We start from the raw sequence: 17,462 nt of genomic DNA, 5'->3' as shown, positions 1-17,462 counted from the left end.
CTCGGTCTAATAAGAGAGGTGCTGAACAAGTTCATGTCGCACAGCAATGTAACGCTAACGTTAATCGCTCCCTTTTGGCCCAGGAAAGAGTGGTTCCCGGACCTTCTCCAGTTGTTAGTAGACTTCCCCAGACTTCTTCCTCCAGAGAAGTGGCTTCTCAAACAACCTCACTTCAAGAGGTTCCACCAAAACTTGTCCGCTCTAGCTCTGACAGGGTTCAGACTGTCCGGAATCTTGTCAGAGCGAAAGGATTTTCAAGAAGAGCTGCAGAAGCTATCGCTCGTTGTAGGAGAGAGTCTTCTAACAAACTCTATCAAGGGAAGTGGAGAATCTTCAGAGAGTGGTGTAGAAGTGCTAAAGTCTCTACTTCTGCAACCTCTTTAACAGAAATAGCAGATTTTCTTCTATTTCTTAGGAACTCTAAGAAACTGGCTCCTTCGACGATCAGAGGATATAGAGCCATGCTCTCTTCGGTTTTTTTCGACATCGAAGTTTGGATATTTCCTCCAATTCAGATCTGTCGGACCTCATTAGGTCTTTCGAAACCACTAAGCTCCCGCAAGATACAGTGGCTTGGAACTTAGATGTGGTGCTTAAGTTTCCTCATGGGGCCACCGTTTGAGCCTTTGAAGTCGGCTTCACTCAGGAACTTGACTAAGAAGGCACTCTTTCTTATTGCACTAGCTTCTGCTAAGCGTGTCAGCGAATTGCACGCGATAGACAAAAGAGTCGGTTTCTCTCAAGGCAATGCTGTATTTTCGGTATCTTTGACCTTTCTAGCCAAAAATGAGAATCCTTCTAATCCTTGGCCGAGGAGTTTTGTGGTAAGGAACTTATCTGATTTGGTTGGACATGAGGAGGAAGAAAGGCTCTTATGTCCAGTCAGGGCTATTAAGCAGTATCTGTTTGCCACTAAGGGTATTAGAGGACAATCTTCTAAGCTCTGGACCTCGGTTCAAAATCCCTCTCGTCCTCTTTCTAAGAATGCTATATCGTTCTTTATTAGAGAGCTTATCAGGGAAGCTCACTCGCAGTCCGAGAACGACAATCTTTCCGTTCTGAGAGTTAAAGCTCACGAGGTTAGAGCAGTGGCAACTTCTTTAGCATTCAGAAAGAATTTATCTTTAGCTTCGATTCTTCAGAGCACGTTCTGGAGATCGAATTCGGTTTTTGCGAGTCATTATCTCAAAGAGATAGAAACGGTTTTCGAGAATTGTAAAACGTTAGGTCCGGTGGCGGTTTCTGGCATGGTGTTGGGAGAAACGGCACAGGGGTCGTCACCTCTATGCTAACTTTTCACCTTGAATAGGTTGTCGAGTTCAAGGGAAGCTGGGGGTACTGAGTACCTGGGATACTCACCAGTCTGTTAGGTCAGATTTTACAATGGTTGGGTATATATGTTTTTAAATCTGGTGTTGGTGACAAATGTTTTGTATGATTGAATTTCTGGTCTTAGCCCAGGGCAAGGGCAATCTTTGTTGTTACTATCCTCCGTCAGTCAGCCTTGACTCGCTTGAACTACGGAAGGATTCCACTCCTGTAGAGGCTAACTTTGGTCAAATTCCAATTCCTCTACAATAGTAAGAAGAGCACCGACCAGAGGCAGTAACAGTCTGCTGTAGCTCTCTTACAAGGTAAGGTACAACAGACACCTTGAGTGTTTACTGGTATTGCAATAAATGTAACCATTTAAAAATACTAGTGGTCCACTGAATCCCACCTTCCCATAAATGTGTAATCAGCTCTATAATTGTTCGGTAAGACACTACAATAAAAATGAAATTTTCATTATTAAAATGAAGTTTTATTGTATACTTACCGAACAATTATGATTATACCCACCCTCCTCCCCTTAGGTGGACGGACGGGCAGAAAGAATTGGATTCACCTGGGCAGTTGTACCTGGTTCTCCCGCGAGTGGAGGGAGATGACGTCATCACCACCAGTGTTGGCGACGCCGACGCGCTAAATTTGAATTTAGTATCCTGCCGCTCGTGGAAATCACGGCTCTATAATTGTTCGGTAAGTATACAATAAAACTTCATTTTAATAATGAAAATTTCATTTTTCATTGTATTCTGTGGTGATTTGTACTGCGCCCTGAGCAGGGGCATTATAGTCTTGTCCGTTACGGTCACGTCCTCAACGGCAAGTACTTATTATTGTGTCCGGCACACGGATCCATATATCCTGTCGGTACAATAGATCCATATATCCTGTCGGTACAATAAAGGCCAGCAGACTACAGAGGCAGTAACCACTGAGTCAGCGGTCTTTAAAGGTAAGGAACCTATATCTTCGGATAATTCCAACAGTTGTTATTTTAGCTGCCATTGTCCCACCACCTAAATGTGTCAATCAGCTAGATGTAACCACCGGGTAAGTTATATAAGTGAAAATGACATTTTTATAATAATATAAAGTTTCACTTATACTTACCCGGTGGTTACATAATGAAGCCCGCCCTCCTCCCCTCATATGGACAGGTAGGCATGAAACTTCTGATTTATTGTTGGAATGGTTCCTGGTACCCGGTAGAGGGCGGGAATAGAGGGATCACCTGTCAACCATTAGCGCTACCGCGAATTTCAAATTCTGCCGTGACGTCAGGAGACGACATCTAGATGTAACCACCGGGTAAGTATGTATAAGTGAAACTTTAAATTATTATAAAAATGTCATTTAACTGGGTTGTAAATGAGTGCCACATCAGCACAGAAAACTCAACGCGAATTGACATGGTAAATTGCAGTTGTTAAACAAAAATGTATAAGGGATTTTACCATCTCAAGGATGAGACAAAAGAAAAAAGTTTACCAATGCAAATACCTTATTGTGTTATGTTACAACTAGCTTTGGAACCAATAATGATTAAGGGAAGGTTGAAAGACCAAAACAAATAAAAAAAATTATCAATCCAGCTGCACAAATAAATGCCTCACACCAACTTTATGGAATTGCCTGAGATGCTGATAGCACAAGGCAAACACTGTTATACTCTTAAGTACGAAGTTTTTGCCTCACCACCTAAAGCTATGGGTTTTTTCTCCCTTGCCAAACTATTACCTACCAAACCTACCTCTCGTGAATTTAAGTTCCTGGAGAATTGGTCTCACACATGTTCTTTGGGAAGGGGGGATCGGGCTCACACATGACAATAAATAAGACTGCAGCGACTTACTGAGAGAGACCAAAAAAAAAGAAAGAAAAACAAACACATATGCCTAGTAGCTGCCGTTTCTTTGTAAAAGGCAATAGTATATTATTTACCCTATCTGATTATACTAATTCTCTTTAACATAGAATGGAAGTGTTAATTTCCTTGTTGTTATTCAAAGAGTTGAATTAATTTATGCTAGTGTTAGTTATTGTTTAACTTTTTTTTTTTTTTTTCTCCTAAATGGGGACAAATCGATAGGATTCTATTAGAAACACTTGGCTCGGGATTTCTCTAGGAACAATCTTTATACAAGGATTTTATTTCTTCCTATCCTGCCTAAACACAGGTATTACAGCGGCAGAGAGAGAATGAGAGAAAATGTGCTCAGACAACAATGAAACTGTGCGTATTCTCTAACGCCAAACTAACAAAATCTCTTTATAACATGAGATTCGATGAATTACACAGGCAAATCTTGAAATATGGCACTGGTTTCGTTTTGTATTTATAGCACTCCCTAAATACCTATATGTACCTCATGCAGTAGCACATAAAAAAAAGCTAAGGTTAAATTTTTCTCTCTCTAGGCTATCGGCATGCACGTATTCTAAGAGTGATCCTATCGCCATTCTTAATGGCAGTCAGATTTTGTTCACCCCTAACTAGAATACGTAGCCAAATACAAATAACAAAAAAATTAAAAAATGACTCTACTTGTTGTGGAGATTTGGAAAACCCTGGTTGTGCTCTGAAAAATAATAAAAGGAACTATTTCATGCTCAAAACTCAGATTCGTTTCTCTTCTTGTGACACCCGTTTAGCGATCACTACTGACTGGAAAAATGAAAAGGAATTTTCACAGGACTCTAGCACAGGTCGGCATTTTATTATGTTTTCTCGTTCTCGGCGTCTGAAAAACTGTGGAAGTGACTTATTGGCACTCCTAAAAGGCCTTGCTAGAGAACGGAAACATAAGAAAAAATCCACAGCTGAAGGCCGGTATTATTGGAGGGGAAAAATTGTATACGTACAAGCAGAACACGGCTATGGGCAGACTCTGTTGATGGCTATCTGGTTTTATGGCGCTTATCTAGTGCCATAAAATTGGTGTTTTATGGTGCCATAACAGGCCAAGTTTCAGTTATTGGCGACAAAAGGTGCTGATAATAGAGTTATGGCACCATAACAAACCTAACAGAAGTGCCATTAATCAGTTATCAGAGCCATTAACCGAAATGAGGTGAAATAGTCCCCATAAATTGCCGAGTTTTGTTTAATGTCAGTTTTCGTTTATCTGCACCCTGACGAGAACGGAACCCCTGCTGATAACCAGGGACTGCCTGTAAAACCAGAGATTTAGTTTAAATGGAGTATATATTCACACTAAATTATGTGAGTATGCAATTTACTCTATTAAGCTGGTATCCCCAAGTCATTTCTTGCTCGTAGTTTTGGCCAGTGTCCAACCGATGCTTGCGAGCAAAAGTGTTGTATTGTCACACTAGGAACTCTTGGTTTCGAGGAGCCATAGGAAAAAGTAAACAAAACTGATCAGCTGATATCATCATGGCGCCCAGAAATTGTCGGACGGTTGCAAGATGTGCTGCAGTGGTGTATTTCTCAGAAACTTACGTGAATGCAAGAGTAACAAAAAACATTTGTGGGTTCGAGTGGGGTTCAGGAGAAGAAGTCAAAGGTCTGAGAGTATATATGTCCTATTAGCAGCAGCCATCTTGTTTGTTTACACTACGCTGTGGCTCGCGATTTGTGCTGGCTGCTTCCCGTTCTGCCGGGAAGCTAAAATCTCGAGCTAAAAGCTCCCGGTTTTTCATTTTCGCCAGTAACGGCTCGAAGCTGGAGAAAAAAAGGCCTAGTATGAGGCCACCTTAATGGTGACAAGGAATCGAACTGGTCCAGAAATGAAGTGGAAGGCGGTTGATTGCAGGTCAACCAGGACACGCGGCTGGGAAATGATCCAGGCACGGAAATTAGGTTTGCACACAGCGAGTTGCTGAATAATCCTGGTTCTGCTTCCAAGGGATTCCAAATTTCTCCCACAACTAGATGAGATATTTGCATCTGCAAAGAGATTCCATTCCAGGATCAGTACTAAGGTGATAGACGCGTGGGAAACGTTAAACACGATTCTCTTATTGTTTCGCTTCAAAGTCAACTCACAGGGCTATAGAATGACTGGGAGCTTATACAGAAAAGTATACTGCATTGTTTTATCAACTAAGAGGAGTTTTATCATGAAACAACGTTACATCGTGATGTAGCAAACGCTAGTCTAGATGATACTATCACCATTAAATTTAATATTGCTACTAGCATCACAAGGGGAATTATTTACAGCATCGATGGTAGCAATGGGGGACTGTGTTATGGTAACCAAAAATAGGGAATTTGATGCTGAGCCAAAAGGGAAAAGTCACCTTGGAAAAGTGAAAAGGAATTACAGACAAGAGATAAATAGAAACCAACTGACTGCACACGAAATTTCTCCATTACAGTACCTGAAGTAAATGAACACATTGGGGTCCCCAGAGGGGAGGGAGAATGATGTGTGGGAGCGGAGTGAATGCTGCTGCAGCAGCTTGAGAAGTTCTAAGAATGTCTGTCGGTTGTATCTTCGTTTTATAACTTTGGTCGCCAGGTTTGTGCGGCATTCCATCAGAGGGCAGGTGTGTCATCTCCCATTAACATGTGCTCTGCTCACATTCATCCACTTTCTCCTTCCAATATAAGCCCCGCCCAAAGTCTGAATTACAGGACTCTGCTGTATTCCTGCGGGAAGCCAATTGGAAGGGACAAAGAGGTACTCAAAGAGAACAGAGGCTGTTAAAGAGGGGGCGACTGAAATCATATCTGAATTTCCTTCTAAAATTAGTTATTTTGCATTGGTTCTGACTTAAATCCTGAACAATTTCCATAATGAAATTCACATTACACTGTTAAAGTAGACCCCACTCACCTTCCAAATGATAAATTTTATTATGAAAATTTATATGTATTAATTTTTTATGTTTTCATATCGAGTACTATATGTAAATTAAAAAAGATATATATTGTTGCTTAATGTTGCAGTCATGCTGTTGATTCCATATTAATACAGTACGTACAATGATTTAACTATTGATTTGAATCTTGTTCACTAGGAAAATGTTTACACCAGTTGCTGATAGAACTGGAGGAGGAAGTACGGCTACATCGTATTCATCTGCAAGTGCAAGAGCTGCAGCAGCTGCAGCTGCCCGTAGAAGAAGCACTGGTGTTTTTAACACCAGCGCTAGACGTTCACCTTTTACCACACCAGGGTAGGTAACTGAGAAGTTATTGCTTTAACCCTTAATGGATGGATACCCTCATGTGATTAACAAAAACAGGTTTTGGGTGCTATTGATTTTGGGGAATTGGGAGAGAAAGAGGTTCCATTACTCCTATAGCCCATAAATTCACTAATGGCAACTTTTAGACTGGTTCAGCTCTCTGATTCTAGACAGCTCATTAGTACTTAGTTGTGTACTTGACTTATAGGAGATGTAGTACCACCGCTTTCTCACATGATGTCGTTTTATTATTTGCTCATAAATATACCCAGGGGTTGCTGTTGGTTTTAGTTTTTATCTTTGATGATAGTATGTCAGTTATGATTGTAATTATGCAATGAAATATTAGAAAAAACATGTGCGTATAATCAAAAAAAAGTTACAGCATTTTCAATCCCTGTAAATTTACGTAAATATTTTAAACTAATATATGTACTAAATTTTTTTTACTGATTTTAGTTCTTATCTATTTTGATATTATGTGAGCTGTAATTGTAATTTTACAAAATCAAATAAAATCAATTATTAGAAAAACATATAACTTGGTAAAAGTTAAGATTGCCTTGTAAAAGAGGGGTTGTAAATAGTCTTTTTCAACTTCTCATGGAAGGTAGGGAAAATTTTTTTTAAATTTTGTTCTTACGCTATGTGCATTTGCATATCTTCCTCTTTCCATTGATGTGTTTTTTCTTTAATTGCCCAACCTCAAAGTTTCCCCTGCCTGGGGTGCTGCATGTTTTTTTAGCCTGGCTCTTAAGGTTTAATTATGTTGACTCCACTGATGCATTTGCCATTTATTTTTTCTTATTCCTCAATTTTCATAGTGAGCTGTTTATTGTTGTGGGATTATTTTCAGAATTCATTTTGTAAAATCTGTTGCTGCAGCATTAAGAGAAGTAGATAAGTAATAAGCGAATTAAGTATTAGTGATAATGTATATATGTAAACTGCACAGGAAAACCCATTAGTAATTCAAATTTGTACTGTATACAGCTCCTCTTATGCAATAGAAACTACTGGCCCTTGTTCTTTCATTGATCAGATATAGTTACCATGAAACAAATATATATGATTGATTGGTTATAGTTACAATGAAACAGTAAACTATATAGGTATGATATTATGAAGAAATATTGTGATGTATCCATTAGAGATTATTGTCTTTACCTTGATAATATTAATTTTTGAAAACTCTACTTATGTAGCTTTTGGGGTTTTTATTAGTTTATCCAACACTAGTGTTCATTGTGTTTGAGTACAATATATTTCTAATATATATATATCTTATTTTCATTGTGTTTGAGTACAATATATTTTTAATATATATATTTTTTATTTTTGTTACGCACATTCGACAATAACTTTAAATTTATTCATAGTCTTATTAAAGTATTATATTACTTTTATTTTTCTATAGGAAAAAATCTTTATTTGTAGCTCTTTGTTACAGCCGTACGACACCTTTAAATCGTTCACTTCAGACTTCCCAGCTGATAGAGGGCAGTGGACAGTATTCGTTAGAGAGTTATGGAGCATCTTTACCAACCCTTGTTTATGAAGCTCTTACCTTTGCTGACCGTAAGATCAAAGTTATAGTAGCACTGTTGTTAACCTGTGTGTGTGTGCAATGTGTAAAGAAAATAGTATATACCATATTATGTTAATGTAGAATGAGAGATGTCAGTCACAAATACTAGCTGAAGTTTATTTGAAGCATATCTGAATATGTTCATGTCACATTTTCAATAAGGTTGATAGTTGAACGCAATGAAGTAGAAACTGCCATTATCACAGCTAACCTTAATAACCTTATTCATCAACAAACAATTCTGAATCCATCTTTGATGTTCAACGCTCAGTGAATAATAGTCTTGGTTTGTAGTATGTACTTCCTTTGAGAAGTTCCATATATTCAAAGAACATACTAATGAGGATTATATGAGAAATAATCCAAATAGGGCTCATAGATCTAAACTGAGTTACAAGTAGTACTTGAACAAATTAATTAATTCTATTTGGACAAAATGAATTTTCAATACCTTAGGAGTTGGTTCTCACTTACTGGCATCATCTTGGTAAATGAGTGCCTTGTAAAGATAGCGTGATTTCAATATGGAATGTATATGTAATGGGAGTGAAACTGGACTTGAGTAGTTGAACTATTTTTCTCTGGTTTGAATCCAAATGTCCTTCATAATGATAATTGAATGTTGATTTAAGTGACTTGGATTTTTGCTGACAAGTAGGAAAAGATATTGCTTAAATTTGGGTTTGTATTCAAATTTACTAGTAGGAACTATAATGGGAATGTTAATCAATCAGTGGTGCTACCTAATAAATATCACCATATTGGTATTTTAAGGCAGCACGAAGACATTCTCTGCAGTGCAATTCTTGACAGTGCTCAAGTTGACAGTAGAATATTTAGTGTGTCTGTATAGAGCATATTATCATTGGGTTATTCTACTGTCTCCTTTGTCTACTTGGAAAAGACCCATGTTAGACCTCTTTGCTACAGGGTTCAACAGGAAGCTAGAGGTCTAGTGTTCATGGTCCAAGTTCTGTTTGCTGGGTGCAGGGGACTCTCTTCTCTGCATGCTGGGAACAACCTGGGAGGTTAAGCATTTCCTCCATTCTACCTGTTCCGTCATGCCCTGGACAGAGTAATGGGTTCCGAAGTCTTAGGATGACCCTAGTAGGTCCTTGTGGCCCCAAGCTGAGTGGCAAAGAGAGGTTCCACCTTAGCACAACCTTTTCCACTAGTCCCGTGTGGAGATATACTTACCACCAGTCAGTAGAATCTTTATCTCTTCATGTCTAGAGTCTCCAGTATCTCTTTTGAGCGAGAGATCTTTCTTGCAGAGCAGCAACTCAGATGTAAGGCTTCTTCAAAGGGTCTTCGTCAGCCATGTATGTACAAGATGAGCCGTCTGCTGCCGTGATTAGTGTCATCAAAGGGATTTCTTTTCACTCGGAGTTTCTGTTAAGTAGATAAAGATTATCTGGACCTTTTTCAGAACAGAGGAAATTCTTTCTGTTTATTCTGGAGAGGGGCTACAGGGCTGACTTGTGATTAATTCTTCTGAAAGATGTGGACATCACTTCGCCCTGGAAATTCTCTGCGGTTCAAGAGCTTTCAGCGGTCTTGTTCACCTAGGAAACTCAGACCCCCTTCGTGGAACCTTACTCTAGTACTGAGTAGTCTCACTTGAGCTCCTTCGAGCCCTGCATCAATCATCTTATAGGAAGCTGACTTTGGAAACGGTTTTCTTTCTGACCTTGGCTTCCTTGTTATTATAATTATTATAAAGGATTAGTTTATCCAGACCTCTGAGTCTAATAAAGGCTCTTTGGAAGAGTTGGAGAGCTCCATGGTCAGGCATATGCTGTAAACTCACAAGGGGTTAGGGTTAGTAGCTTTCGAATTTGCCCTGGAATATGTGGCTAAGACCCAGATTCCTATGGCTCATGATGACAGATTTGCCTCCTTTTCCGTTCCTTACGGCTTGAGTTTGTTATCAGCAACCTTCAAGAGTTTCTGCTTTGACCTGTCAAAGCACTGCATTGTTACCTGAAGGACTCATCCCCTAGAGCTAAGATGTCGTAGACTTTGTTAGCACAAGCCCGGTCAAGAGAGAGGTGCCCTAGAATATTCTTTTGTTTAACTACACCAGGTGATTAGACAAACCTACTCCTCATGGTCAAGTTCTGCCACCAATTCAGTGCATGCAGAAGCATGTGACGCCAGAGGAATATGTTCCTCCCTGGCATTTAGGAAGAACTTACATGTTCATAGAATTTTGAATGCTGGTTCTTGACTGTGTCAAACCACTTCCACTTTTAGTAGGGGGGAGGGGGGGGGGGGGGGGGGGGGGGGGGGGGGGGGGGGGGGGGGGGGGGGGGAGGACTAGTCTCATATGGCAAACCAATTGTGCACATTGTGTGAAAAGCATGAAATTTGTCACAGTTGTTTTACACTTTGGGATAAAAAAAATGCTGGGAAGGACACAGGACATATGTAAAATTGGATTGATTTCCAAGACCGATGCTCACGAAGAATTAGTACATATAACAAACACTTTACGGATCTCAAATTATTTAACTGTTCACTTCAAACATGCAGTTTTTGGAGGTTTTGGCTGACTTGTATAGTAATTGTAGAGTTAATACCAAGCTATTCACTGGCAAAGTCAGCAGAAATTGTAAGAAAAGGCATGCTTAGCATGAAGTATATGTCTTTGATGAAACATTTGATCATAGCTGTCAGAAGAATTCTTGTTCCTGAATCACTTCAAGCCCTCATAAGAATGATACTGAATGGCCCAAGCATTAAAAATCAGAGGAATGAGGAACTATTGATTTAGACATTCTTCCAGAGAGATACACAACAGTCCCAGCTGTTCAGCTGATTGGTAAGACACCTAGAATACCAGATGTCAAGGCACCTGTTCTAGTCAGGTATAGAGGGCTGCAGTGCTTGGTTGGATAGTCATGAACAATCTTGGAAAAGAAGAACCCCATGATATATTGTGGGCACGCACAGTGTCCACGTGATGCGTCATGGAAAGCACCTTATGAAAGAGGTAACAGAATTCTTGATCCCTGGACAGACTCCAGTGCTTGCAATAGACCAACCATTATTTTCTTCTACCAAGAACATACATACAGTGGAACAGGCCAGAACAATATGGAGAAGATGAAATATTCATCTTGTTTGGACAACCACATCTCAAGATGGTTTGATTTGATATTAGAGTCTAATTCATAGTTTGCAAGGTCACTGGGATGAATAAAGACACTCCCGATGCTCTTCAAGTCCAAGTTCAGCCCCGATAGGAATGGGGAGTGAGAAATGGTGAAATGTAAAATGTCAAAAATACTGGGTAATGTAACTGAAGCAACTATCTTAACAGGAATGAAAGATAGAGAGAGAGTATCGGTTATCGCCATTCAGAGATTACCTGGTCTGCGCTGGGTTGGTCAGCTAGTGATTGATAGTTTGGTATGATTAATGTGTAGTATTTTTTATACTTATATATTTATGTTCTCTTTAAGTAGTGGTGCAGGTTAACTTACATCTGATGTTTGTTCTTTGTCAGGTAATGTTGAAATGTCTGCAGTTTTGTCACCCTGTGGTTGGGCGTGGCTTGTATATGGCCGCAGACTGTTAGTGTGGTGCTACAGAAATGTTAAATATCAGTTTCGCGAACTCACCCTCCCACCATCAGACTTAGCACATCGAGCCCAGTTGGTTGTTGTGTATGCTGCTAATGAAGGACAGGTAATTTTCTTTTGTTGTGTCTAAGACGTTTTGTTAAGGGAGTTACAAATACATTATTATTTTATTTTTTAGGCCTTTAAAAAATTAAAAATAATTATAACATTAATGCACTAATCCTCTGCAGTGTACAGACAAATATAGAGGGTGAGGAATTTTGAAATAATGTGTAGATTATTTATGTAATGGAAGGTGAAGCAATCTTACAGTAATCCAAGTTTTACCATTACTTTTCAGATTTCAAAGTTAGCATAATCCTTTTAGTATACTATATTTTTACAGTTATCAGAGTCATTGGTTTTTAGTTGCATTTCATCTTATGTAATAAGTAGTGCAAAAAACATATTCATGTTAGTTACTGAGACTTGACAATTTTGGCTTATGTATAAATCATTGTGCGTATATGGAGGATTATGTGGAACTTGAAAAACTTTTAGTCTTAAAGAAGAAGGCAACTTGCAACATGATATACCTTATGAAAAATACTGCAAAATAATACAATTCTAAAGCATCAAAAAAGCTGTTAGGTATTGGGTCCAGCACAGTGTCTCTGTTAGATTACTAAAGAGTACCTGACAAGGATGTTTCATTATAGTGAGCTATGAACCATTGCACACCATGAAGTAAATTGTTTAATTTTGTACTTTTTTTTTTGTTCCTATGGAATACAAACCATTGCCTTTTATGTAGGACTATCCTTCAGTGCAAGTTGGAGTAGGTTATTGAAACTCTCTCTCTCTCTCTCTCTCTCTCTCTCTCTCTCTCTCTCTCTCTCTCTCTCTCTCTCTCTCTCTCTCTCTCTCTCTCTCTCTCTGTAAGTTTGGTAATTTTTTTTTAGGGGTGCTTATATACTTTTGAAGAATGAATTATGAAAGTGCAAAGAACTTAAGAATTCATGTGGGTGCTTCATATCCTCAGTATTAATACGCACTGCTCCTGACCTTCCCTGTGTGGAGTGTGCAGGTTTGTCTCCTTCACAGTGGAAAAGCTTTTGGAACAAATGGGGGGAAGGGGAAGGCTAAACAGCATTTGTCAAAGTGTCCTCAGGAGTAAGTACTCCTTATTGACACCATGAATCTTCCTTTCCCACCTCTACTGCTCCTTCCATAAATATGTTGCTTACTCTGTCTGGGCTCTCCCGACATGAGGCCCTTTTGCATTACATAAAATTTGATCACTTAAATCTGACTGTGGACTTAATAAATAGGGAATTCTCTGTTGGGACATTATTTAATGGTTAGGCAGGAATTAATATTCATAAAAAAATAAGAAATTTGAGTAACATTTCAACCTGACAGACTTTTTTCATGTATAAACTATATTATTACCACTATGTTTTTGCTATGCTACCATTATGCTTTTGCTGATCTACCATCTTAAATTGAATGTTGAGAGTAAAATTGAATGTTGAGAGTAAAGTACATGTTATTTTAGGTTGACAAGTAAGTGCAATTTGTGTTAGCTGTGAGATATCTGGAAGATATTAAGGTGCAGACTATAATGTGGGGTCCTTGTTATCTAACAGACTTTGTTACTTCTATTAAAAAATCAGGCCCCCAAAGGATCTGTCAAGTCAAGGTGCTATAAAATAAAGATTCTCTAAGATATTTATGGTTATTTTCAATTTGTATGATATGAAAGATTAATGTCATGTAAGTAACTTACCAAGTAATTACATAGCTAACGTTTCTACTTATGCAGCAGCCTTCTTAAAAATTTGTGGTGGCGATTCTATTGTTTTGTGTAGGTGACAAGCCCCACCCACTAATGAGGAACATTAGGAACAACATGCCAATAACCTCACTTTGTTTCTGCCCGCTCTGGTGTATGCATCAGTGCTTCTGCAGCAGCTTTTTCTTGCTTTAATTGACTTCAGTGAAGTATTATTATATTATATTTGTGTAGCTGTACTGAGCATTTGTCAGCTCATTAGTTATTTGGATCAGGATCCTAGTTTTACACAGTTATGTCAGATTCTAGCTCTTCTAGTTTTTGCTATTGCAGAGAAGGATGCAGGACTAGGTTGATTAAGTCTTGTTATGGCCCACATTCAATTTGCAGTAAGTATAGGGGGCCAAGAATGCAGTAGGGAGAAAACATGTAATAACATGTAATGGATGTTTTGATTGGGATGAAAAGCAATGGAAAGTGCTTAGGTCTTGTTTGGATAAGTTAGAAAGGGATAAGAAAAGGAAAGAGGCTTCTAGAGCTGAGAAAAGGTTTCTTAGCCTAAATACCACTCCTAAACCTAGTTTTGAAGCTAACCCTACTATCCCTTCTACTCCTTTTCTGCTTTTTCTCACAATGCAGGCCCTCCTACTCATCCACCTACTCCCGTGCCTGGCTCCCTTGCTTCCAACCCTAATAACATTGCCAATTTAGAATATAGGTTGATCAGATCAATTTGATAGTGAACAGTGGCAGAATTAGGAGCATCACTGAATATAGAGCCTGATAAAGTGTTCGCCAATAAAGTGACTAGTGAGATAGTGTTGTGCAAGTGGAGGAGGTGGCTGCTCATCCCGCCGGTTCTCTTAGACGAAGGTCACTGTCCTGCTGCCCTGAGCCTGGGAAAATACATACCGTAAGTCCAAGGGAGGCCAGTGGGGTTTGCTCATGGGTAGCTGCCCCCTCAGTCAAGCCTGTTGCACATTCCAAAGTATCAACAGACAGCCATTGGAATGGCATTTCATTGGATATCCATTAAGGGTCTTCTAGTTCTGACGATTCCAATGCAGGCAGGAGGGGCTGCTAAAGGTTTCTAGATTTGTCACATCCTCTAAAGCACCATTCAGATGATGTTGGTTGCTGTCATGATTTGCTGCATGTTAAGCAGCATAGGAAGGCCATTTTATCCCACAGCTGTTGTGTAGCTATGATGTGGACCCTTCAGGCTTGGTCCCGTTCCATCATATTTCCGCATGGGACAGTCCAGAGGCCTTCTCTCCTGAGTGTCCAACTGCTGGGTGTCCTCACTTGCCCCCTATGCACCCAGTGAACTCTGGTAGGCGCTCCACATCAGCGTCCAAACGCCTGTCTCCTCTCAAGGTCTTAGCACCACTTTCTAAGTGCCCAGCACCACCTGAGTGTCTAGCGCCAGTTCCCAAGTGTCTAGCACCAACTCTAAGATTTGTCAAAGATATGTTCAAGGTATTCAAAGTATTTAGTTATCTCGATTGGACAGTGGGACACTGGCCAAGAAGATTGAAGACTCAAATTTTTTCATTAGACATCACCTCAGATTGGCTGGGAGTCCTGTTCTGCATGGACAAGGCCATTAGCGATGGCTATGTAAAGAAGAGAGAGATTTGGAGCTCCTTTATCACTAAAGGAGTCACTCAGACACATAAGTCAGCCCTGTTGTTTTTGCCACTGGATCAACACCACCTCTTCCCCAGGACACGATGGACCCTCTCGTGATTTGATGACGCGTAGTGCGTCAATAAATTTTTTTCTGTAAGTGTACAGATGACACAATGGGTGCATCATATGTAAGTTATTTTTGGGAAAAATTCACAAAAAAAAGAAAACGTAATTTATGCCATTGGGTGAACAGATGATGAATCTTGAAGGAAACGCAAACCCGATTCGCTAGCTTATTAGCTATGATACAAAACATCAACATAAGTAGGTTGGAAAATCTGAAAATTGCACTCCGTAAAAAATTAGCATATTGCAATACACTCCCTGAACACCTGAATTAGCCCTGGTCACTGACCAGCCCAAACTATATCCCCACATATTTACCCACTTAGTGGGTAATTTTAACTGTCAGTGTTACCAACGCTGCAGGTAAAATCTAGTCAAATGAGTTACCTGTCTTACCGTTGGCAACGCTGCCGCAAATACCGGCCAATTGTTTCTTGTTTGCCATTCTGTGCGGATTAGTCTCGCATCAGGCGAACTTTTGGTCATTTAGCGCGACCCCACTCAAAGAGTTTTCGTATTTTGGATAAAGATTATGACCTTGGACTGTGATTAACATTTTTTCTCCCGTTTCCCTTTGGATAGCTACTTTGTACTCGCTATGGATAAGTTAGAAAATGAACGTTGTCGCCATCTGCAAACGCCTCTGCTTCTGCTTCATCTACAGTTTGACGATCGAGCCTTTTACTGCTGGACATGTTGGTGCTCATCGGCTCTAAAATAAACGTCTTCGCCGTCTGCAAACGCCTCTGCTTCTACTTCATCTACAGTTCAACAATCGAGCCTTCTACTGCTGGATATGTTGGTGCTCATCGGCTCTGCACGCCCTTCAAGCGTAGGATGAGTACCCTCACACATGATCGGCGTTCTTTTCATTATTTCGTGTAGGAAGGTTCAGTGCAATACCAGTCAGAGATGTTTGTCTTGGTCAGGAGACAAGGAAACATAAGTTAGTTATTCAAGAAATTAGTGGACAGGTTATCATCTAGTATATTTAGCATACAGTGGTACCTTGAGATAAGAGTTTAATTCGTTCCAGAACCGAGCTCGTAAGTCAATCGGCTCGTATCTCAAACTAATTTCTCTCATTTAAAATAACTGAATTCAATTTAATCTGTTCCGGACCTATGAAAAACTCCAAACCATTGTAAATTATGAATAAAGATGTGTTTTTAAATAACAAATAAACATGTATAATTAACAAATACATAACAAAATATGAAATAAAGAAATAAAAGTTATTTAGCATAATAGTCTTACTTTGGAGACAGACGAGTACGGCTAACGAAGGTGAACGGCGAGGAGGAGGGAGGGGGGAAGGGATGTAGGCACTCTAGACACGTACGTAAACGGCACTTTTTTAGAACTTAAAACTATTTTTGTAACTTTAAAACTAAAGCTACGCTTTCCTTATTTCAAATGAAAGAAAATACTTATAACAATGCACTTAACTTTAAACTTAAACTAAGCTTAACATTTACGTAAATTTAATTATCACTTGTTTTTGCCTTCTTGGCTGCACTTTCTGTACTTTCACTCGCAGCTCTTTTCAAGAAAAATGTATCCAAAGAACTTTGCTTTTGCCTGCCTTTCAAAATGCTTCGAAAATGTGACAAACAAGTGTCATTAAAAAGCGCTGAAGCACGATCAGTTGCCACTTTTTCTGGGTGTTTCTTTTCAATGAAATTTGACAGCTTTTCCCACATTGCCAGCATGTCTTTAATTTCACCTGTAGAAATCACTTCCTCCGGCTCTTCCTCCTCCTCACTCGTGTTAATCTCTTCCAGAACCTTCGTGTGTTGCATCATATGCAGCTCCTTCAACTCCTCAGTTGAGAGTTTCTCCTCATGTTCTTCGATGAGTTCGTTGACGTCACCCTCATCTACCTCCAGACCCATCGACTTTCCGAGAGATACAATCTCCTCCAACTCTTCTTGCTCGGTCTCGGGCTCAAACCCTTCGAAATCTCTTTCTGCAACAGCATCAGGCCATAACTTTTTCCATGCAGAGTTCAACGTTCGTCTTGTTACCCCTTGCCATGCCAAGTCAATGATACGTAAACAGATCACGATGTTGTAGTGATCTTTCCAAAACTTTCGAAGGGTTAGATTTGTGTTTTCCGTCACTTCAAAGCAGCGGCGGAACAAGTGCTTTGTGTACAGCTTTTTGAAGTTGGAAATGACCTGCTGATCCATCGGCTGTAGGATTGAAGTCGTATTGGGTGGGAGGTAGAGAACTTTGATAAAACTGGAACTCCTCCAGAATATCA

General features: G+C 39.6%; 1 protein-coding gene across 1 annotated transcript in view; it reads left to right on the top strand.

The window, feature by feature from the left end:
• The window catches only part of LOC135211075 (nuclear pore complex protein Nup133-like), a 255,460-nt gene that overhangs the window by 52,966 nt on the left and 185,032 nt on the right, over positions 1 to 17,462 (top strand). Inside the window, exons 2-4 of the mRNA XM_064244133.1 lie at positions 6,319 to 6,477; positions 7,940 to 8,067; positions 11,589 to 11,770. Of these exons, the coding sequence (XP_064100203.1) occupies positions 6,323 to 6,477; positions 7,940 to 8,067; positions 11,589 to 11,770 (465 nt within the window). The 5' untranslated portion in view covers positions 6,319 to 6,322. The remainder of the gene's footprint in view (positions 1 to 6,318; positions 6,478 to 7,939; positions 8,068 to 11,588; positions 11,771 to 17,462) is intronic.

The sequence above is a fragment of the Macrobrachium nipponense genome, chromosome 4, assembly GCF_015104395.2.
Source record: "Macrobrachium nipponense isolate FS-2020 chromosome 4, ASM1510439v2, whole genome shotgun sequence".
Lineage (NCBI taxonomy): Eukaryota > Metazoa > Arthropoda > Malacostraca > Decapoda > Palaemonidae > Macrobrachium > Macrobrachium nipponense.
This window is presented reverse-complemented; position numbering and strand designations above follow the sequence as displayed.